General features: G+C 45.7%; 2 protein-coding genes across 7 annotated transcripts in view; one reads left to right on the plus strand and one right to left on the minus strand.

Moving 5' to 3' along the window:
* The window catches only part of LOC110535866 (disintegrin and metalloproteinase domain-containing protein 22), a 140,852-nt gene that overhangs the window by 113,864 nt on the left and 4,538 nt on the right, over window positions 1-22,450 (plus strand). The window contains exons 7-30 of one of the 5 annotated variants that reach the window (XR_016484445.1): window positions 5,133-5,202; window positions 5,515-5,591; window positions 6,285-6,359; window positions 6,488-6,559; window positions 7,969-8,135; window positions 8,704-8,788; window positions 8,911-9,001; window positions 9,319-9,370; window positions 12,581-12,680; window positions 12,873-12,944; window positions 13,059-13,151; window positions 14,070-14,201; window positions 14,291-14,354; window positions 14,483-14,588; window positions 14,752-14,871; window positions 15,600-15,768; window positions 15,902-16,013; window positions 16,804-16,832; window positions 17,168-17,258; window positions 17,369-17,422; window positions 17,580-17,780; window positions 18,498-18,598; window positions 18,756-18,822; window positions 20,909-21,032. Coding sequence is in view for 3 of the 5 variants with exons in the window: in XM_090189883.1 (XP_090046009.1) it covers window positions 5,133-5,202; window positions 5,515-5,591; window positions 6,285-6,359; window positions 6,488-6,559; window positions 7,969-8,135; window positions 8,704-8,788; window positions 8,911-9,001; window positions 9,319-9,370; window positions 12,581-12,680; window positions 12,873-12,944; window positions 13,059-13,151; window positions 14,070-14,201; window positions 14,291-14,354; window positions 14,483-14,588; window positions 14,752-14,871; window positions 15,600-15,768; window positions 15,902-16,013; window positions 17,168-17,258; window positions 17,369-17,422; window positions 17,580-17,780; window positions 18,498-18,598; window positions 18,756-18,822; window positions 19,817-19,906; window positions 20,909-21,032 (2,385 nt within the window). In the remaining 2 variants the exon portion in view is untranslated. Of the gene's footprint in view, window positions 1-5,132; window positions 5,203-5,514; window positions 5,592-6,284; window positions 6,360-6,487; window positions 6,560-7,968; window positions 8,136-8,703; window positions 8,789-8,910; window positions 9,002-9,318; window positions 9,371-12,580; window positions 12,681-12,872; window positions 12,945-13,058; window positions 13,152-14,069; window positions 14,202-14,290; window positions 14,355-14,482; window positions 14,589-14,751; window positions 14,872-15,599; window positions 15,769-15,901; window positions 16,014-16,803; window positions 16,833-17,167; window positions 17,259-17,368; window positions 17,423-17,579; window positions 17,781-18,497; window positions 18,599-18,755; window positions 18,823-19,816; window positions 19,907-20,908; window positions 21,033-22,450 lie in introns of all 5 variants that reach the window. The other 4 variants (XR_016484446.1, XM_090189883.1, XM_090189876.1 and 1 more) reach the window with 4 other exon arrangements.
* On the minus strand, window positions 1,072-4,941 carry LOC110535882 (claudin-12). 2 transcript variants are annotated; one of them, XM_021621241.3, is made up of 3 exons: window positions 4,796-4,941; window positions 3,608-3,860; window positions 1,072-3,444 (listed from the first exon to the last, which is right to left on the minus strand). In XM_021621241.3, the coding sequence occupies exons 2-3, from the start codon at window positions 3,824-3,826 to the stop codon at window positions 2,638-2,640; spliced, it is 1,026 nt and encodes a 341-aa protein (XP_021476916.3). In that variant the 5' UTR covers window positions 3,827-3,860; window positions 4,796-4,941; the 3' UTR covers window positions 1,072-2,637. The 2 variants fall into 2 exon arrangements, with proteins under 2 accessions (XP_021476916.3, XP_021476906.3); XM_021621231.3 differs by having other exon boundaries at window positions 3,608-3,865.

Below are 22,450 nucleotides of genomic sequence, written 5' to 3' on the forward strand. Positions count from 1 at the left end.
GTAGCCAGGGTTACCAGAACAATATGTCTGTCTTGGTTCAGTGTAGCCAGGGAACCGTTTTTAGTGGACCTTACAGTGTCAAAAATCCTTTGGTCTCCTCAGCCTTCGGTAACAGCTAGCCTCTCAGCGGGTTGCTAACGCTCACGGTCCACTCTGTCTGTCGCGTCTGTCACTCCAAGATGTGACAGCGGACTTCCTGGGGTCAGACAAGGCTCTCTGTGTGTGCGTCAGACAGGCAGACAGACAGTTTGTCTGTCTGTCTCGAGGCGAGGCAGCATGCTGTCATCACCATCTCTGAATCAAACAATAATAACAAACTGACCTGGTGAGAAAAACTGAAAATTAAAAAGTGCTGTCAGGTTTTTCTAGGCCCTATATTTCCATGTACTGTGTCACTGACTGTGTAAATATGTCACTGACTGTGTAAATAGGATGGGCCAGCAACCAACACTGCTCCCTGGAATATGTACGAATCATAGCCTATTAGCCCGTAAAGGATTTTTTAAATAAATGCTTTAAAATGCACTTTCTATTCCCAAAGGCCACAAAATGTCTCATTTCCATCCGTCTTTCAATTAGCAACTCATTGGGCGAGTTACAGGGACCTACCCAGCCCTACTTATCAGTGCAGATGAAGGCGAGGATACTGTTGGTGAACAGACCTTACAGCCCATTAATCACTACTCTGACTGATCAATAACGTGCCAAAATGGAGCTATAACCAGCTGACACAGCACTAACCCTGAGGACCGGAAACAACCCATTACCCTGCTGCTTGTAATCCAATCTGCCTGCCAGATAAACCCAGCTCCATCTCAACCAGCCCTCTCTGTCTCTCAGCCTTTTGGCTGAACAGGTTCACCCAGTTCAAATCACAGCACACCAGGCCAGCCGGCTAAATGACTCCAACTAATACATTCACTCAGAATCACTGCAAACAGGTGACTAATTTTAGTGTGGCCTTTCTCTGGCCCTGTTAATCATGTTAAGTACTTAGTAATGGTAAATACATCTCTGGTGGTACTGTGACACCAGTATTAGTCATCGTCGGCCGTGGCGAGGAACACATAGTTTAATTAGATACACATTTTTATTGAGAAAAAGGTCTGGTGAACAAAGACATTTTCCATCGAGATAAGAACAGACTGTACATGCAGCACTGCAACAGAGAGAGCATGTCAGATACGTTACGGCTGATACAAAGGGTATTTAAGATTAAGTCAACACACAAGTTAGAGGACAGTTTGGTCAAAACTAGTGTTTAGGGATAGAATGCAACATAAATCACAGAATCCCTTCTCTAGATTGTAGAATCATAAGAGGCCCAGTGCATTCAGTCAGTGTTCTACCATTTTAGAACCAGCACATCCAATGGAATGTGATGTTACAGTGTAGTGAACCCCTCCTCCCCTTCATGTGAAATCAATGACAGTTTATTTAACTAGGCAAGTCAGTTAACGGCCTACCCCGGAAAATGCTGGGCCAATTGTGCGCCGCCCTATCATGGCGATACAGCCTGGAATCAAACCAGGGTCTCTAGTGACACCTCTAGCACTGAGATGCTGCGCCACTCAGGAGCCCAGTAGTGGATGAATGAAGTGGAAACAAGAGTAGCTCTACGTTTGCTTACACAGCTCAGTGTAGACGTACAATTTGACAAAAAGGACAGGCGACAGATGGCAGTGTTCCGGAGCTAAAATAAGATGTTCATTTTGACGTTCCTTTGGTCTGAGTAGCAGACAGTCACAGAGGTGCAGTATGTGTTCTGGTTCAATCATATATCCCAGGCACCTTAACAAAGGAGACAGGTCAACAACTACATTCATGATGTGACATCTGCCAATGTAAAAAATTTGATTGATATTCGGTGGCATCATGATATGTGAATTAGATACAAAATGATCTAATTAATGTGTACATATAAAAAGTAATGTCCTTAGAGCCACTGCTGTACTGTTGATGGGTAAATAGAATGAGTCATTAGGACATTCCCATGTCATCTCACATGTTACAGCAAATTATAATATCTCCAACACCCAAAAACAGCAGGTGTAGAAAACTAGCAGAACAAAAGAAACAGTAACATATTACAGTATTAATACAAAAACAGAATAACTAAGCAATGTAATATGGCTGTTCTGAACAAGGCACAGCAGTAGTATTTAACAGACCAATAATATAAACAGGCACAACAAAGACATCAGTCAGTTAGTGTCACACCCTTTTACCTCACTACATCAAGTTACCTCACGGTTAAAGTACAGTTTAGTTCATTTATTAGCAGTTGAAATATTAGTGAACACAATATACACAGTGTAGAAATGCTATGATGTTTCAAGCAGATTTACATTAAGAGAAGTACAAATAGGTGCAATTAGAAAACAATATTTTCTATCAAAATGTAACAGTGAATTCAGACTTCATTATGGGGCATCTCTGGTGTCCTTTCACCAGATGTGGAGCCTGCATACTAAACTGTGTCTAACAGTGCAGTGCTTGGTTGAGTGACGCACAGTTGTATTTCTAGTGCAGACTGACCAACAGTCATATCCTTCACTGACAGTACACACCCTTTACAGGAGACAGGACAGCTAAATGGAACCAGGACTCAGTGTTCTTGCAGCAGCCCTCCCTCCCTCAGAGGTCTTGTGTTAGAACAGGGATGTCTATCTCTATGCCAGACATGCGTGAGCGTGTGGAGTAGCGGTGGCCTACGTAGCTGGGGGCGTAGCCCACCTGAGAGGGGGCATAACTCTGGGACAGGGCATAGCTGTAAGCCTGGTTCTGCCCCACCTCTGACCCATACCCATCCGGGGCTGACATCTGGGACATATAGACCTGCTGAGGCTGCTGGGCCAGTGGGGCTACGCTCTGAGGGTAGCCCTGGGAGGGAGCGTAGGGCTGGGCATCCATCACAGTGGGGACGTACCCCTGTGGAGGGAAGGTCTGAGGGGGTCCGTAGACAGGGGAGGGGGGGTACCCATTGGCTGTGAGGGGCTGGGTGGAGAGGGAGTTAGGAAGTGTGGGGAGAGGCAGCCAGAAGGGAGAGGGTAGCTTCTTACACATGCAGTACCACATGAACATCAGCAGGGCGGCGAGCATGAGGCCACCGGAACAGCCGATGGCCACGTAGACCGCGAACCCGTCTGAGAAGATGCGGTCGTACTTGATGTTCATCTCTTTAGTCCGGAACAGGAACCACACGGAAGGTGCCAGGGCGATAGCACCGCCCAGGAACAGGAACATCCCGGCCACTAGGTGGCAGCCTGCGCTGTTGACCAGACAGCGGGTACTCTTGATGTCTGTCTCAGCCTTATCAGAGCAGCAGCAGGTCTTAGACATGCCTGCCATACACAGCACCAGGGCCAGGGAGCCAAACAGTAGCCCAGTAGGCAGGCAGAACTGGAGCAGTCTCAGGTCCAACTGGTCCACTTTAGAATACCACTGTGGGGAAAAGGAATAAATGAGAAGTGATTTATGCAAATCTCAAATGACAACCTGTTTCCTGTATAGTGCACTACTTTAGAGCCCTATGTGGCAGCGCACCATATGGGGGGAATATGGGATGCTGTATGTCCTTATGATATTGCGATCATCAGACCCGTACCTCTGAGTCGTAGTAGTAGCAGCCAGAGTAGCCATCTTGTTTCACACACTTGGCCCACAGGCCATCATAGACGCTGATGTTCTTGGCGTTTTTGTTGAAGTTGACAAGTCGTGTCACTCGCCACTGTGGGATCAGCGCCGCCACAGCGATGCCGCCCACGGAGATGAAGGCGATGATGAAGGAGAAGGCATTGGTGGCGTGGATGTCCCGGCACGACATAGTCGCAGACAGGAGGTGATGTCAACAGGACTTCCTGTTCTTTTGGATAAAGAGAGAAAGGGAAAACGAGGGAGATCAGTACTCAGTCAGATGAACTGATCATCCAGATTTAGAGGCCTGTTTAGCTCTGAATATAAATAGAGGTGACATAGCACTTCCTATTCTGCATGGCAGGGAGACCTTTCTGCTTGAAAACAATGCACAGCATTACACTGTACTCTTAAACAGCATCAAAGTTTACACCACTGAGGGAGGTGACCCAGCTACAGGCAAACCCCTTATATGTTCCTATTCACTAACACAGTTGACCTAGAATCTGCATGTGACTGAAAACAATGCTCTCATTTCATTGGAACTCAGACACTTACAAACTAAGCCTATTAGGCAAGTACTGTAGTACTACTCCACAACAGGGGCTGTCCAGAAAAACAATGGACAATAGACTGGACTACCCTTTACTACCGTTGACAATGGTTGTTGCGCCGTAATGCTTCTCAATGCAGTAAACTCAATTGTCTCAAAGTAGAACCCGTTATTTACCAATGTGTAACTGGCTCACTATGTTTACAGCGCTGGAATATAACGTTAACTTACTGTGTGGATGTTCTACGGAGCAGACTAGCATAACATGACGGATACGTAATAAGAATTCAGTAGTGAATGCGTGTAGTCAGTGCGCAGCTAGCTAATTAGCTATAATTCAATTAGCTAGTTAGCCTACTACCTTACTTTAGTTGTTCTCCCCGTATGCTTGTGAAGTTGTGGATATGTAATTTAGCTGTGATGTCTTCTACATGTAGCTGTTCAAACAATGTTGATACAAGCTAGCAATCATTAACCAGCTGACTAGCTAGTTAACGTTAGCTAGAAACCTGTTGCGCCCTGGATTGTCGAAAAGATGGGACTAGCTAGCTAAACGCTAGAGCTCACAGAAGCTCAACTATGAAAAAGAGTGGTCGAACTTCATACCTTTGATTTTTGTAACGTTAACGCGTTTATTAGGGAGAAATCGCAGCCATTCCAATTCGTTGTTGAGTTTTTCAGTTCCAAGGAGCTGCTTCCCGTCCGTAGCGCACTCGCTTCTTTGCGCGTCCCCGTGGTCGGCAAGAGAATGTGACGTCACCCGCTCATTCATATTCACATTGTACTGGCCTTGGTCTGTGAGGTTGCCTGATGATGACAGACAGCGCACTTTATTCAGTTTATATGAATACACATGGTTGGATGATTAAAAAAAATATATATACAAAAAAAGAGAGAAAATAATGAATAATGACCCTCCACCTTTCTTTCTAATGTCTTGCAGGCTGATGTCCAGATCCACATGATCTATAAATCAGCAGGACAAGAGGCAGCAGCATACTTCCTTCCTATTGGTAAGGTATCTGCTGTAAAAGTTATGAGGGGTGGATTAAATTAACAAACTATTGGAAAACTGACAAATAAAATAAATATTGCAAAACTATTAGTTCTAGAGACAATCTGATTGGTCACCATGAGTTGCAGCTGAACCAATATCCAGTATCAGAGCCGTAGGCCTATAGAAAAACATAAGTCAGAGTAAACATAATATAGAACTGCATAGCTTGGTTACTGTTAGATGTGGAGAACGTTATAGTGAATGTTATAACTCTATACGCTAACAAACAATAATACGCTAACCCTCCTTTGTTTTTGTTTTTCCCCAGTTGACCTCCCAGAGCCTCCTTTCCCCAGCCCTCCATTTCCTGGGTCAAAGGTCGTCCACAGGAGGAAGAAGAGACAGGTGAGTGAGAACTGTAGAAGGCCCCAGGTTTTCCTCCTGCTATCCCTATGGTCACAGTTATGGAGGAGTCATAATTTACTGTAACTGGGGAAGGAATGCTGAGAAAGGAGTCATCTTGAGTTCAGTCGTGTGTGTGGTGTGTGTGTGTGGTTGAGAGAGTGTGTGTGTACTATATAATCGTGCATGCTTATGTGTGTCTGTATGAGCGTGTTGGAGATAATTTAAATAGTGCTCTGTGTGTTCTTCACGTTGTTGACTTTGCATTCTGTATGTTAATTCACTGAGGTAGAAATGAAGGTGATTTCCTTGTCACCCCTCTCATCCTCTTCTTATAAAATATTCACCATGTGAGTGAAGGTTGTTCTCTGTGGCTCCTCATCCTCCACTGCCTGCAGACAGACAAACTGGTGTGGATGTGTTTGCATCTCTCTCTCTGTCTCTCTCTCTGTTCTCTTGCTTTTTCTCTCTTTCTCCCCTGAGAGCTATATAGACAGGGTTTACAGGAAAGCACAGACAGACCTGATGCGGTTGAAACATTCCATCATCCCAGCATCATTCTTCCTGTTTCTATGATGTATTTTGGTGGAAACAGTCATCATACAAATATAATGTTTGTACAGTAAGAGAGAGAGTTTTAATGCGTGTGTGTTAGATCCATTGAGGCTTACAGTCTGGTCCGTGTTGCTCTCATAGGCCCCGCGGGTTGGGGGCAGTGTGGCCGAGGAGACCAAGTACATCGAGCTGATGGTGATCAACGACCATCTGATGGTGAGAGCAGTCCATCTGTGTGTGTTTATGATTGTGTGTGTGTGCTCTTTCTTTCACTGATGTTACCCCCAATAAAGAAGCCAAGGGTTCAGGTATAAGACTGACGATCTCTCTCTCTCTCTCTCCAGTATAAAAAGCATCGTCTCTCTGTTGGTCAGACGAATAACTACGCTAAGTCTGTGGTCAATATGGCTGATATGGTAAGTTACCTAACATAATCTTTTTGGTATTGGATATTTTGAGCTACATGAGCCTAGAGACAGTAGACTCATCTGGTCTTTAGAATCTCAACCAATCAAGGGCGGAATCGTCAGTGTCACCGTCTGCAACGATAACTGGTCTCCTCAGCCTCGTCTGTCTGCTGTGCTGCTGAAATCTGATAGGCCCGTTGCAGAGGACAGGTCACATTTGAAAGCTGATAGGCTGGTGGAAAAGGGTCATATCTGTTTGCGTGCCCTTGATATTTAGTGATGACATAAAAAGGATGCTATATAGGGAATGGTGTGTGTTTGATAGATGTTTTGTTTTAAGAATAGAACTGAAAGAGTCCCTGTCCACTGTGCATTGTTGATTTAATGGAATGTTTTTGACTTACTGTGCAACCACAAACAGACAAACAGACAGGCCTAAATACAGACAACAGTGACCCTTCCTGTACCCTCCCTCTCCTCTGTGCATCAGTCCATCCCTCGCTCCTCTCTGTGCACCTGAGCCTAAAAACAAACAACAATCCCCTCCCTTCTTCTCCTCCATCAATCCTCTCCTTTCTCCCCTCTCCATCTCTGTCCATATGAGACTACTGCTGGTATTCAGCTAAATCAATCAGTCTTTACAGGTGTCCTTTCCTCCCTCCCTCCCCTCACCATCTCTGTCCATATGAGACTACTGCTGGTATTCAGCTAAATCAATCAGTCTTTACAGGTGTCCTTTCCTCCCTCCCTCCCCTCACCATCTCTGTCCATATGAGACTACTGCTGGTATTCAGCTAAATCAATCAGTCTTTACAGGTGTCCTTTCCTCCCTCCCTCCCCTCACCATCTCTGTCCATATGAGACTACTGCTGGTATTCAGCTAAATCAATCAGTCTTTACAGGTGTCCTTTCCTCCCTCCCCTCTCCATCTCTGTCCATATGAGACTACTGCTGGTATTCAGCTAAATCAATCAGTCTTTACAGGTGTCCTTTCCTCCCTCCCTCCCCTCACCATCTCCACTGTTTATCTGGGCAGTCAAACAGGTTGTTTAATAGATTTTCATCCTATTCAGGCAAACATGTTCTCTCACTGTACCACTCATCCCCATTGTGTCCTTTGAAGAGACTATTAGCCTCTGTTGATTCTGTCTGGCCACTGAGCAGTGTTCTCATAAGCTGCTCAGATTAGAATCACAAACACTACCATTATTTGTTGTTATCCCCCCAGACATAAGTCTGTTGGAATGGATGTTGTCATTAGATCTCAGTCAGCTTTCAAAGTCATTTAGGTCATTTAAGTAGCTTTGTAGGAAATGTTTTGATGTCAGTCAACTCTCAAGAGACAGACAGCACTGTATTTCCTGTAGCTGTTCTGTTGGTCTGATGTTTGGTGTTCTGATGTCACCCTCCCTTCCCAGATCTTCAAGGAGCAACTCAACACCCGCATCGTGCTAGTTGCCATGGAGACGTGGGCAGCTGACAACCGGTTTAACATCGACGACGACCCCATGGTGACCTTGAGGGAGTTCATGAAGTACAGACGAGACTTCATCAAGGAGAAGTGTGACTCCGTGCATCTTTTCTCGTAAGCCTGTCTGTCTCTGTGTGGGGTGGGGGAGGGGGGGTGGTATGGGTTCTGTCTGTCTCTGTGTGGGGTGGAGGAAAGGGGGTGGCATGGGTTCTGTCTGTCTCTGTGTGGGGTGGAGGAGAGGGGGTGGTATGGGTTCTGTCTGTCTCTGTGTGGGGTGGAGGAGAGGGGGTGGTATGGGTTCTGTCTGTCTCTGTGTGGGGTGGAGGAGAGGGGGTGGTATGGGATCTATCTATCTCTGTGTGGGGTGGGGGAGAGGGGGTGGTATGGGTTCTGTCTGTCTCTGTGTGGGGTGGAGGAGAGGGGGTGGTACGGGTTCTGTCTGTTTCTGAGAGGGAGTGGCATGGGTTCAGTCTGTCTCTGAGTGTGTGACTAAATGTGACTAAAATGTGATGCATTTTAGTCACTTCAAACCATGCTTCCTGTCAGACTGATTTGTAATAGACTGTCATAGCCCCAAATGAAAAAGTTAACATTGGCTGTTGGTGACATCCTTATTTGACTGGACAAAAAAGTCTGGGAAACCCTGGTTTAGAGATTTAATCACTTCCTCTCTTTTTACCAGAGGGAACCGGTTCCATAGCAGCTGGGGAGGAGCTTCCTATATGGGAGGAGTCTGTTCTCTAACTAAAGGAGGAGGAGTCAATGAGGTAGGCCCCGCTTCAGGATGAAAATGGACCTTAATCAGCATCTCTTTTAGGCACAATTTAAGAACTTATTCTCTCTCTCTGTTCTCTCTCTTTCTTTCTTTTCTCCTCCCTTCCTCTGTCAGTATGGCAAGACAGATGAGATGGCCATAACCCTGGCCCAGTCTCTGGGACAAAACATTGGCATCTTTTCTGACAAGAAGAGGATCCTCAACGGTACATACACACACACACACACACTCACAGGCCACACACTCACAGGCCACACACTCACAGGCCACACACACACAGGCCACACACACACTGGCCACACACACACACACACACTGGCCACACACACACACACACTGGCCACACACACACACACACTGGCCACACACACACACACAGGCCACACACACACTGGCCACACACACACACACACTCACAGGCCACACACTCACAGGCCACACACACACAGGCCACACACACACTGGCCATACACACACACACACTGGCCACACAGAGACGTGTGTATGTTGTGTGTTCCACAGGCGAGTGCAAGTGTGATGACCGTTGGTCTGGCTGCATCATGGATGATGTTGGGTAAGTTTCCTCTAAAGTACTTTGTTTCCCAAACAACCCGTCGCACACTGCCATGGCAACAGACCCCATCTCCCGCGGCAATGCCGACATTCCATACGTGTGTTCCCTCTGTGCATCTCTGTGTCGCTGTGATGTCATAGTGACAACCCTCTTCTCTAAGAGACTAACACACTATCTGACCATGTTAGAAAGGATGGAAGTACTGCACTTTTAACCACTAACCCTAACTCACCATAACCTTACCCCTAACTCTCAGCCTTAAACCTAAACCTAACCCTCAACCTTAAACCTAACCCTAACCCTGAACCTAACCTTAACTCCGACTAAGAACTAATATCTCATATACTAGTTCATCAGTTCTGATGATAATGCCACCTTTGTTCATCTTAGACTGGCCAGAAAGTGACTACCCAGAAAAATAGTCAGTCTGACTTAGTTGGACATTGAGACAGGGAAGATCATCTGAATTAGGACAAATAATACATTCACAGTGATTATCTTGTTAGTGTTGACTGGGTTAACAATGTCTGGCGCATTAGAAAATACTTTAGACTGCGTTGTAGTTCAGGAAATGTTCCACTAGATGGCAGTAGAGGCTGTTGTTTACTCCAGATATCAGTAACTTCAGCCACTGGACTGTTTGGCCAGGGATTCATATTAGTAATACTATCTGTGAGTGATTGGTCATGTCCTGAACTGCTACGTAGAGTTTCACCAATCACATTCTATATTCTGAATAATATGTTATACCTCTCTTGGTTAACTGTGGAGCTCTTGTACTGTCCTTGTCAGCCAAATGTTAACCGTTCATTGTGTGTTTCTGTGTGGACACGCTTGCTGCTTTGCAGCTTGTGTGTGTGAGTGTATCTATATGGATGCAACTGTGTGTGAGCGCTGTGTGTGTTAGTATGGAGGATGTGTGTCTTTACCCCTCTTCTTTAATACCTCTTGCGTTTCCCCTCAATCCCAAATGGGACAGCAGGTGAGCAGAAGCTTGGCTGGAACGCTGCTCGTGCAGTTTGAACCAATCGGTTGCCTGGAAGGGTTGTCAGTCATCTCAACCTTTCCCATTCCATCCAATAGCATTACGGCCTCTGTGGCTCGACGTCCCGCCGTAGCTTCGTCTTCTTCAGAGGATGATGATGATGATGCAGTGTAAAGAAATACAGCTCTGTGGTCTGAGCTCAGCTGTATTTATTTATCTTCATTATGTACATATATTTTTCAGATTTATTTTCATATATTTTTTCAGTTTTGGGCTGATGTCACTCGCTAAGCATTTTTGGAGCAACGGATTGTTCTACTGTTATACTCATAGGGGCGATCCCTTTTCCCCCTTAAAGCTTTGACAATGAGCCCTACCCATCATGTCTTGTCCATCTAACCGATTGATACAGTCTGCAATGTCATTCCCGTACGAGACCAATATGATTTATCTCCATTAATACTGTACTCAACAGCACGGACCCCTTTTAGGATTCTATCTTTGATATTGTTATCTGACTTTAGCAACCTCTCCGTGGGGTCAGCATGTCAAAGGTCAGAAGTTATTATTTATCCTTTCCCCAGCACATGGCTCTTACCCAGACTCCCTCTCTCTAAGCAGAGGTCAATGGTATTTCAGACACTCGTATTCAATGAGCAAGTATCAGTCACTTTTTATTTTCTCTTCTCAGCGCCTGCATGTCTGTTCCTGTTAACTAATACTGACAGTCTACTGTGTGGTGGTTCTCTCCATCAAAAGGGTTGGGGTTCTATCTGGGTTCCCTAAATAGTGTGTGTGTGTGTGTGTGTGTGTGTGTGTGTGTGTGTGTGTGTGTGTGTGTGTGCGTACAATTGGGTTGTTAGCCAGCCTGGGGGTGCCATAATGCACTGGATGAATGAGAGACTTGTGTTTGTATCACACTGGGTTCCTCTGTGTCAGGTTCTTCATTACTGAGGGTTTTACTATGTTGAGGCTATGTTGGGGCCACCGCCCACAAATGGGAAATGTTCTTTATCAGTCATCATACACTATCCTCTCTTCATTTAGAGTGTTTAGCGAGAGGGAAGAAGAGACCGAGAGAAACATAGAAAGAATTAAGGGAGGGTTGATGTATATCTATATTGCCAGTGATTCATTGGAGGTCTCTCTCTCTCTCTCTGTTATTGTGAGCCTTTGTTTGATTCCATACTGATTCCAGTATGACTCTCACTACTATTGTAAGTGCTACAATAACCCAAACTCAACTCAGCCCCTTGACTTCCACCATTTCCTTTCTCCGGGAAAGCTCCTGTTGGGCCCAGGATTTGCTGCATTGTGTTTACAGCACTAGCTCCCATTAGCCACTCACTAGCATTACTACTCAAAGCGGATACATATTTGCTGTATCATTTAGCAACAGTGCTATGGTGAGACAGGACAATACCATCCGAGGCTAAGCCCTGATTGCAGGAATGCAGAGCAGCAAGGGGCCGACTAACAACAGAAAGACCCCTGATTGAGTGTCAATTGCTTACTGTAAAACCAGGTGCTATTGATTACTTCAGGGCAAAGGTGGTCTGCAGAAATGTATTCATTTCAAGTCAATCAATTTCTGCAACAAAAGACACCTTTGTCCTTAAGCTATCAATGGGACCTGATTTCTGCCACCACACATCACAGATTGTGCGTAGGTTATGATTCACAACCAGAAGCAACAACAAGGACAATAACAACAACAATAATGTGACAAATCTTATTTCCTCTACACACCATCAGTCAATATTAATCTTGTATGCCAATGCCATACCGCTACTCTCCCTATTCTCCGACCCGGACTCTGACTATGGTCATCAACAGATAAAAGGTGTGTGTGTCTGTGTCTGTGTGTGTGTGTGTGTGTGTGTGTGTGTGTGTGTGTGTGTGTGTGTGTGTGTGTGTGTGTGTGTGTGTGTTATTCTATAGATGGTGGGCTGTAAGGGATTGGATTGAACTGAAATGGAACCAACTCTTAGAATCATTCAGAAATGTTAGTCAGTCTTGTTCAACACGTCTTGTGGTGAATGCTTCTTTCCTGTTCATATAGGGTCATTTGTAAGTATATACCACACTACTGGCCTTCTCTCCGTAAGGACAACGCTAAAGCAACACAAGAGTGGCACAGTGTGTCTCAGAGGGATGTGTGTTGTTGTTGATGTGCTGCAGTTGTTTCCACTGTAACTGCGTGACTCTGTGGTTGTGTTGAACAGCTTCTACCTGCCCAAGAGGTTCTCCAACTGCAATGTGGAGGAGTACCACACCTTCCTCAACAGTGGTGGTGGAGCATGTCTCTTCAACAAACCCATAAAGGTACACACACACACACACACACACACACACACACACACCACCCCCCCCCCCCCCCCCCCCCCTGGAGGGGATAATGAAGAAAATAACTTCAAAGCTTATAAAGCACTTTTCTTAAATTTCACCCAAAGCACTTAGATAAACCTAACCTCTCTCCTCTCTTTCACTCTCCCCCCTCGCTCTCTGTGACTCCAGCTGGTTGACCCTCCAGAGTGTGGGAATGGTTTGGTGGAGCCAGGGGAGGAGTGTGACTGTGGTAGCCCAGCGGTGAGTAGCTGAGAGTGGACAGACATTGGCCCTAGACACCTCTGGTCCTGGAGAATCTACAGGGAACCTTGATTCATATGCGTTTGTTTATATGTGTTTGTGTTCCTTCACTAGGAGTGCGAGAGGGAGGGAGAGAAGTGCTGTCAGAAGTGTACACTCACACAAGGCTCAAAGTGTAGCGACGGACTCTGCTGTAACAACTGTCAGGTACAGGACACTATGCATTGTCACATCACGCACTTATGCACATATGCATAATCAATCAATCAATCAAATGTATTTATAAAGCCCTTTTTACACCAGCAAATGTCATGAAGTGTTATACAGAAACCCAGCCTAAAACCCCAAACAGCAAGCAATGCAGTTGTAGAAGAACGGTGGCTTGGAAAAACTCCCTAGAAAGGCAGGAAGCAAGAGAGGAACCAGGCTCTGAGGGAGTGCCAGTCCTCTTTTGGCTGTGCCGGGTGGAGAGGAACCAGGCTCTGAGGAGTGACACTCCTCTTCTGGCTGTGCCGGGTGGAGAGGAACCAGGCTCTGAGGGAGTGCCAGTCCTCTTCTGGCTGTGCCAGGTGGAGAGGAACCAGGCTCTGAGGGAGTGACAGTCCTCTTCTGGCTGTGCCAGGTGGAGAGGAACCAGGCTCTGAGGGAGTGACAGTCCTCTTCTGGCTGTGCCAGGTGGAGAGGAACCAGGCTCTGAGGGAGTGACAGTCCTCTTCTGGCTGTGCCGGGTGGAGAGGAACCAGGCTCTGAGGGAGTGCCAGTCCTCTTCTGGCTGTGCCGGATGGAGAGGAACCAGGCTCTGAGGGAGTGCCAGTCCTCCTCTGGCTGTGCCGGGTGGAGAGGAACCAGGCTCTGAGGGAGTGCCAGTCCTCTTCTGGCTGTGCCAGGTGGAGAGGAACCAGGCTCTGAGGGAGTGACAGTCCTCTTCTGGCTGTGCCGGGTGGAGATTATAAGAGTGCATGGCCATTAAGACCAGATTGTTCTTCAAGATGTTTAAACGTTCATAGATGACCAGCAGGGTCAAATAATAATTACAGTGGTTGTAGTCTGTGCAACAGGTCAGTATTTCAGGAGTAAATGTCATACACCTGCTGACATGCTTTGACCTGTGTTGTGTGTGGGCAGATGGAGTTTATGGGCGTGGTGTGTAGGGAGGCAGTGAATGATTGTGATATTCCAGAGAACTGCACTGGTAACTCCAGCCAGTGTCCCCCGAATGTGCACAAGATGGACGGCTACTCATGTGAAAAGGAACAGGTAAGAGATATCAAGAATAATCAGAGTGGACCAGTTGGTGTGTACAGGTGTGTGTTTGTGTTTGACGTGTACCATTCCTCTGTGTCCAGGGGCGTTGCTTCAACGGGAGGTGCAAGACCAAAGACAGACAGTGCAAGTACCTGTGGGGAGAGAGTGAGTAACAAAACTGTTTTTGATTCAATCACTGATGAAAACGTTTTTATGTCGACCTCAATGACACTCAATGCAGGGTTATTTATGTAGGTTGTGACATCATCCCTGTTCATTGTTTGATTTTTCAGAGGCGACCGCTGCTGATAAGTTCTGTTATGAGAAGTTGAATATTGAGGGGACAGAGAAGGGGAACTGTGGGAAGGACAAAGACACATGGGTCCAATGCAACAAGCAGTAAGGACACTCGTTTGTGTCACAGTTCTGTTGTGCTTGAATACAATGACATGCCATCACACTGTACTTTTATCCTTGAACATAACATGTCCAGCAAAGTTTAGGTAACTAATGGAACCTGAACTTAGAGAGAAGGTTCATCACTACTTCCTGTGTGTTTCAGAGACGTGCATTGTGGGTACCTGCTATGTTCCAACATATCGCCGGCCCCCCGACTAGGAGAGTTGCAGGGGGGACTGACGTCCTTCTCTGTTGCACAGCATAGCGCCTCCCTGGACTGCAGGTACAGACACACACACACACACACACACACACACACACACACACACACACACACACACACACACACACACACACCATCATCAGACTCTGATTCATTCATCGTGTTATGGTTCTCCTTGGGTTGCTAAGGAATTACAGTCCATTCATAGATATTTACACACACTGATTGATAAAGCGACCTCCTTATAAAGCGACCTCCTAGCTCTCTCTCTGACGATGCAGGCCTCCAGAGCACATACAGAATAATGCCTCTAGCTCTCTCTCTGACGATGCAGGCCTCCAGAGCACATACAGAATAATACCTCTAGCTCTCTCTCTGACGATGCAGGCCTCCAGAGCACATACAGAATAATACCTATAGCTCTCTCTCTGACGATGCAGGCCTCCAGAGCACATACAGAATAATACCTCTAGCTCTCTCTCTGACGATGCAGGCCTCCAGAGCACATACAGAATAATGCCTCTAGCTCTCTCTCTGACAATGCAGGCCTCCAGACTACATACAGAATAATGCCTCTAGCTCTCTCTCTGACGATGCAGGCCTCCAGAGCACATACAGAATAATGCCTCTAGCTCTCTCTCTGACGATGCAGGCCTCCAGAGCACATACAGAATAATGTCTCTAGCTCTATCTTTGTGAATCCAATTCTATATTTGATTTATGTCCCTGTGTAACTTCTATATGAATGGATCCTCTGTAACTGTGCTGTGTTGTGTGCTGAATGTCAGTGGGGGTCATGTGATGATAGACGGGGACAGTGACCTGGGCTATGTGGAGGATGGGACAGCCTGTGGGACAGAGAGGGTCTGCTTCAACCACAAGTGTCTGCCCCTTCAGGAGTTCAACTTCAGCACCTGCCCTGGAACCACAGAGAAGACCATCTGTTCTGGACACGGGGTACGGATACACACACACAAATGCACAAACACACACATGCATGCACACCCACTTTCTCTCTCTCTCTCCAACCTTTCAGCTCCTAATACATATTTTTTGTGTGCCTGCATGCTTGTGTATGTGTGTGTTGCAGATTTGTAGTAACGAGCTGAAGTGTGTGTGTCACTTGGGTTGGACTGGAGACGATTGTAACTCCACGTCTCCTCTCAGCTACCTGGTGGTTGGACCCACCGCCTCTGTATCAGGTACAAATAACTCCACACGTCTCCCTATCTCTCTCTAACTCTTTCCCTCTCCCCCTATTTATATAAGCCCTGCTTATAAATATCTCTCTGTCTCTCTGTCTCTGTCTCGCTCTTTCGCTCACACTCTCTCTCCCTATCTCTCTTTAACTCTTTCCCTCTCCCCCTATTTATATAAGCCCTGCTTATAAATATCTCTCTCTAACTCTTTCCCTCTCCCCCTATTTATATAAGCCCTGCTTATAAATAGCTCTCTTCCTATCTTTCTCTCTCTCTCTCTTCCTCTTGTTCTTTCCCTCTCTCTATCTCTCTTTCTCTCTCTCTCTCTCTCTCTCTATCTCTCTCTGTCTCTCTGACTCTCTCTCGCTCTTTCTCTCACACTCTCTCCCTTTCTCCTTCTCTCTCGCTAACTCTCCTACTCTCTCTCACTCTCTCTCTAACTCTCTCTAACACTCTCTAACTCTCCTACTCTCTAACTCTCTCTATCTAACTCTCCTACTCTCTCTCCTACTTTCTCTCTCTCTCTCTCAAACTCTCTCTCTCTCTAACTCTCATTCTAACTCTTTCCCTCTCCCCCTTTTAACACAAAGACTGTGAGAGGTTTTGGTTCGACATACGTATTTAAGCCTTTATTTTCATCATAAATCATTGGTTCATTCATTGTTTAGTTATTCTGCATATAATCATTATTTTTGGCCTTTACGTTTGCATTAGTATCTGTTAAAAAAACAACAACCAGGCACATCTTTCTTTTTGGTTGTTGTTTATTTTCACACACATTCTTTGTCGACAGGCTCATGTCATTGATGGAGTGACGCTGAGGTCAGATCTGAGTTCCTCTTCATTGTGTTTGCCCCTTCTGTGATGTCACTTCCTCCTCTTTCTCCTCCTCTCACCCCATCCCAGTCTCCCCAGCCTGTAGTCAGTCATGTTTTTGAATCCTTCTACGTTTCCCCTCAAAAACATACACATCAATGTTTAATCTGTTTCCTCCCCCGTCTTTCCTTTCAGATCTCTTCCCTCTGAGTGTGCTGTGTTTTAGTGTACTATTGAAGTTGATCACTTCAAAGTGTGTTTCTCCTACAGATTCATCTGGAAACAACTATAATATGGTTTGTTTATAAAGTGTCTCCCCCCCCCCCCCCCTCCTCTCTCAGGTATCACCAGTACTAACATCATCATCGGGGCCATCGCTGGCTCCATTCTGTTCCTGGCTCTCATCCTGGCCATCACCGCCTGGGGATACAAGTGAGTACAGCTGGACCTCAGCTCTAGACCTGGGATAGCTGACTAGGAACTGGCTTGGGATCCTGTCATTGGTCAGTGTGTCTGACGTGACTGTCCTTCTTCACTAACAGGAGCTACAGACAGCGGTGCTACGTTGAGTCAGAGGTTCACAGAAGATTCTGCAGGTTTGTCTTCCTTATTCGTTCCCATTTACATTTTTGTCATTCAGCAGCGCGACAATTCCACATTTTCTATAACGGTCATTAGTTGTTGATCTATTTATGTGTTGGTCAATTTGTTGATGTGTTTGTGAAATGTCTAATGTTTGTTGGCGTTTCTCAGGCAAATGCCTCCGGGTGACTATGTGAAGAAACCTGGGGATGCAGACTCGTTCTACAGTGACCTGGCCCCTGGGGTCAGCACCAACTCAGGCTGTAGCTCCAAGAAGAGGTCTGGCTGTCTGTCTAACCTGCAGATATACACGCTCTCTTTCCCCCCCTCCATCGCCTCCATCTCACAAAACATCTCTCTGTTTGCATTCAGGTGTGACATCATCTCATTGCCATCGCAAATGTGTGTGTGTGTGTGTGGGGGGGGGGGGTGTTCTTATTTTGTGCGTGTCGAGGGTATCTTGTCTTGTTCGCAATATGTGTAGTTGGTTGTGTAGTGTTGGTTGCAATATGCCTCTTTCTGCACATTCTTCTCATCATGTTGTCATGCTATCGTTCACAGTCGTCATGGTGTGGTAGTCTGTTCTTATGGAATGTACCATCAGTCTCCTTCCTCTCCTCCTCCTACCCTGAGCTCTCTGTCTCTACTGTAGACAAAGGAAAATAATATTCTAATAATATATTAATATGCAGTCGTGTGTGCATACATTTTACGTATGGGTGGTCCCAGAAATCAAACCCACTAAACAGATGTTGTAAATCTGGGCTCCCAAGTGATGCAGCGGTTTAAGGCACTGCATCTTAGTGCTTGAGGCGTCACTACAGACACCCTGGTTTGATTCCAGGCTGTATCACAACCGACCGTGATTGGGAGTCCCATAGGGTGGCGCACAATTGGCCCAGCATCGTCCGTGTTTGGCCGGTGTAGGCCGTCATTATAAATAAGAATTTGTTCTTAACTGACTTGCCCAGTTAAATAAAGGCTAAATAAGAAAATAAAAAGTCTGGGGATCAGGTTGTCAGTAATGATGATCGTGATGATAATGGTTATCACTGTTTCACAAGGAAATCTAACTCTGTGTGTGTGAAGGTCTAACGGTCTGTCCCACTCGTGGAGCGAGCGAATCCCTGATGCCAAACACATCTCTGACATTTGTGAGAACGGACGACCCAGGAGCAACTCATGGCAAGGTACACACACACACACACACAGAGCACACACACACAGAGCACATACACACAGAACACACACACACACACACACAGAGCACACACACACAGAGCACACACACACACAGAGTTATATGTCCCTGTGCTAACCATGTGTTACTGTGTCCTTCCTCTGTAGGAAATCTGAGTGGAAATCGCAAGAAGTCGAAAGGGAAGAAGTTCCGTCCTCGCTCCAACTCTACAGAGTAAGTCACCATGTTCCTGGATGGGCTTCCACATGGCACAGGGATTGTATTTACACCCATCCAGTCACTATAGATATCAGCTCAAATAGCAGCAAGCCAAGAGGTTCTGTATGGTTAAACAGACTTATACAAGTTGTGGGGTACTTGTAGAATCTGTGAATCCGGCATTTCACAAGAACTTTATAAGAAAGGGAATTAATGAGTTACATTGACTACTACCAGATTTTGTTACCTCAGAGACGCCATGGTTCTAGAATGTTGTACTGCACTGTTCTATAAAGAAAAATGGCATTGTAGAGTGCATGTGGGACTTAATGGCAGTCACTATGGCCATGCTTGAACAGACAAATGCTATTTGTTTTTATCTAGGGGTTAGTGTTACGGGTGAGGGTAAATGTAAAGGTTCATTGTTAAGGTCAGGGCTATTGCTTACAAAGATGACATCTGTGAAACCATACTTCTGTCCTTTCTAGCATGGCCACTCAAAAGCAACCCTAACTGCACATGCTCCCCGTGAATGAACCCAATTAACACCTTGTTGACCTTTCAGCCTTGTTGACCTTTCAGCCTTGTTGATCTCCCAGCCTGTTGTTGTTTGTTTGTTTGTTTATTTCCTGGTCTTGGCACCTGAGGTCATTTGCAGAGCAACTGTTCTTGTTTGAATGCATGGGAGTGAATGAGGAGAATTTAACTGCTTGGACTGATTTGTGACATCTGGCCAAAATGCAAATGACCATCTTACTAAAACACACATTCATCTAGTCAAGTTCTTCACAGTCCCATCTTGTCTTCCTCTCACTTGCATCTTGGTGGTGTGTGTTCAGAATGTCATTGGTCTGCTCTGCTCTCTTAAAATATCTCCTCTTCCTCCCTCGTCCTCTTTCTCCCTCTTCCTCATCTCCATCCTCCTCCCTCTCATCCTCTTTTTCCTCCTGCTTCCTCTTCTCCTTTCCTCCTCCCTTCTCGGTGTGTCTATCAATCCCCACTCCTGCAGGTATTTAACCCCTCGCTTCCAAACAGAGCATTATGATGTAACTAAGTGGGTAGAAGATGTGAATAAAAACACTGAAGGACCCTACCTTAGGTATTACCTCAGATCATCTCCTATTCCTCAACAACCCCCACCCCCCTCTTTTAACTCCCCTTTGGCTTGGTCCGTGTATTTGGGTTCAATCTGGCCAGGGGAGGTAGGGAAGGGTTATACCAGTGGTTCCCAAATGGGGGTCAGTTCCCTTTATCACAGATAAAGAGCTGATTGATTGGTAGTTCTGGTGATGATGTCAGAGCTTTGGTTGACAGCTCTTGGTCCTCTTGTGTCTTTGGACTCCCATGATTCATTGCTTTTAGCGTACGATGGTTGGATGTATCAATAGCTGCTGAACTTTTACAACAGTTTTACATTTTGTTGAGTATTGAGTAACATAATTGTCTTGCTTTATTTGTAATGACACCAAAACGGAAGTCATTAGAAATAATCTCTATTACTAGTCTATTTCCTTATTTCCCTCCGTTGCTCTTGCCATCTTCTCTCTCTTTATCTCTGCATGTTCAGTGTTGTGTTTGCTCTGATGTCATCATTGTGCTACACACATGTACAGAGTCCCCTACTGAGTGTCTCTGTGCTCACCGGCCTGGTCGGTTCACATTTACCCATCTCCACTACACCTTCTGGTCCTGGACCAGCCCAGATACACCCCAACACAGGCACAGGTCTAGTCAAATTAACTGTACTCAGTGGGTGTCTGACTGACTTGCCCACTCCCACTCCAGCCACAGCACAGCTGGCCCTGTTGCATTGCTGATGATGGTGCAGCAGTTGATGATGTCATAGGCAGGTTGATGAGAGGAAGAGGTGACTGTTCCCAGACCAGGGCTGTTCAGGCTGGTCTATTCTGGCACAGGCAGATGCTTCCCCTAACCACAGCTCTAGGGTCAAATTATCGAACCCCCAATCTGAACCTTAACCGTTAGGGTCATGAAAAAATGTCTGCCTCGGTGTTTAGGGGCAACTTCTGCCTATTCCGGGCAGATCAGTAAGAATGATGCTATCACCGTTTATAGTGAGGTAATTTCCTGCCTCTTTCAGGACGCTCTCCCCAGCGAAGTCGCCCACCTCCTCCACGGGGTCCATTGCATCCAGCCGGAGGTACCCTTACCCCATGCCCCCCCTCCCCGACGACCAGAAGAAGGCCAACAGGCAGAGTGCCAGGGTAAACTACTATAGTAACACAGTATATAGCACATACTGCACATAACATCTCATATGTAACATATACTGTACATAACATCTCATATGTAACATATACTGTACATAACATCTCATACGTAACATACTGTACATAACATCTCATATGTAACATACTGTACATAATGTCCTAGAAACTAGGTACAGTGCCTTGCACTGTATTCGGCCCCCTTGAACTTTGCGACCTTTTGCCACATTTCAGGCTTCAAACATAAAGATATAAAACTGTATTTTTTGTGAAGAATCAACAACAAGTGGGACACAATCATGAAGTGGAACGACATTTATTGGATATTTCAAACTTTTTTAACAAATCAAAAACTGAAAAATTGGGCGTGCAAAATTATTCAGCCCCCTTAAGTTAATACTTTGTAGCGCCACCTTTTGCTGCGATTACAGCTGTAAGTCACTTGGGGTATGTCTCTATCAGTTATGCACATCGAGAGACTGACATTTTTTCCCATTCCTCCTTGCAAAACAGCTCGAGCTCAGTGAGGTTGGATGGAGAGCATTTGTGAACAGCAGTTTTCAGTTCTTTCCACAGATTCTCGATTGGATTCAGGTCTGGACTTTGACTTGGCCATTCTAACACCTGGATATGTTTATTTTTGAACCATTCCATTGTAGATTTTGCTTTATGTTTTGGATCATTGTCTTGTTGGGCAAATCTCCGTCCCAGTCTCAGGTCTTTTGCAGACTCCATCAGGTTTTCTTCCAGAATGGTCCTGTATTTGGCTCCATCCATCTTCCCATCAATTTTAACCATCTTCCCTGTCCCTGCTGAAGAAAAGCAGGCCCAAACCATGATGCTGCCACCACCATGTTTGACAGTGGGGATGGTGTGTTCAGCTGTGTTGCTTTTACGCCAAACATAACGTTTTGCATTGTTGCCAAAAAGTTCCATTTTGGTTTCATCTGACCAGAGCACCTTCTTCCACATGTTTGGTGTGTCTCCCAGGTGGCTTGTGGCAAACTTTAAACAACACTTTTTATGGATATCTTTAAGAAATGGCTTTCTTCTTGCCACTCTTCCATAAAGGCCAGATTTGTGCAATATACGACTGATTGTTGTCCTATGGACAGAGTCTCCCACCTCAGCTGTAGATCTCTGCAGTTCATCCAGAGTGATCATGGGCCTCTTGGCTGCATCTCTGATCAGTCTTCTCCTTGTATGAGCTGAAAGTTTAGAGGGACGGCCAGGTCTTGGTAGATTTGCAGTGGTCTGATACTCCTTCCATTTCAATATTATCGCTTGCACAGTGCTCCTTGGGATGTTTAAAGCTTGGGAAATATTTTTGTATCCAAATCCGGCTTTAAACTTCTTCACAACAGTATCTCGGACCTGCCTGGTGTGTTCCTTGTTCTTCATGATGCTCTCTGCGC

This window comes from Oncorhynchus mykiss, chromosome 2 (assembly GCF_057628025.1).
Source record: "Oncorhynchus mykiss isolate SJ-2025 chromosome 2, ASM5762802v1, whole genome shotgun sequence".
Taxonomy (NCBI): domain Eukaryota; kingdom Metazoa; phylum Chordata; class Actinopteri; order Salmoniformes; family Salmonidae; genus Oncorhynchus; species Oncorhynchus mykiss.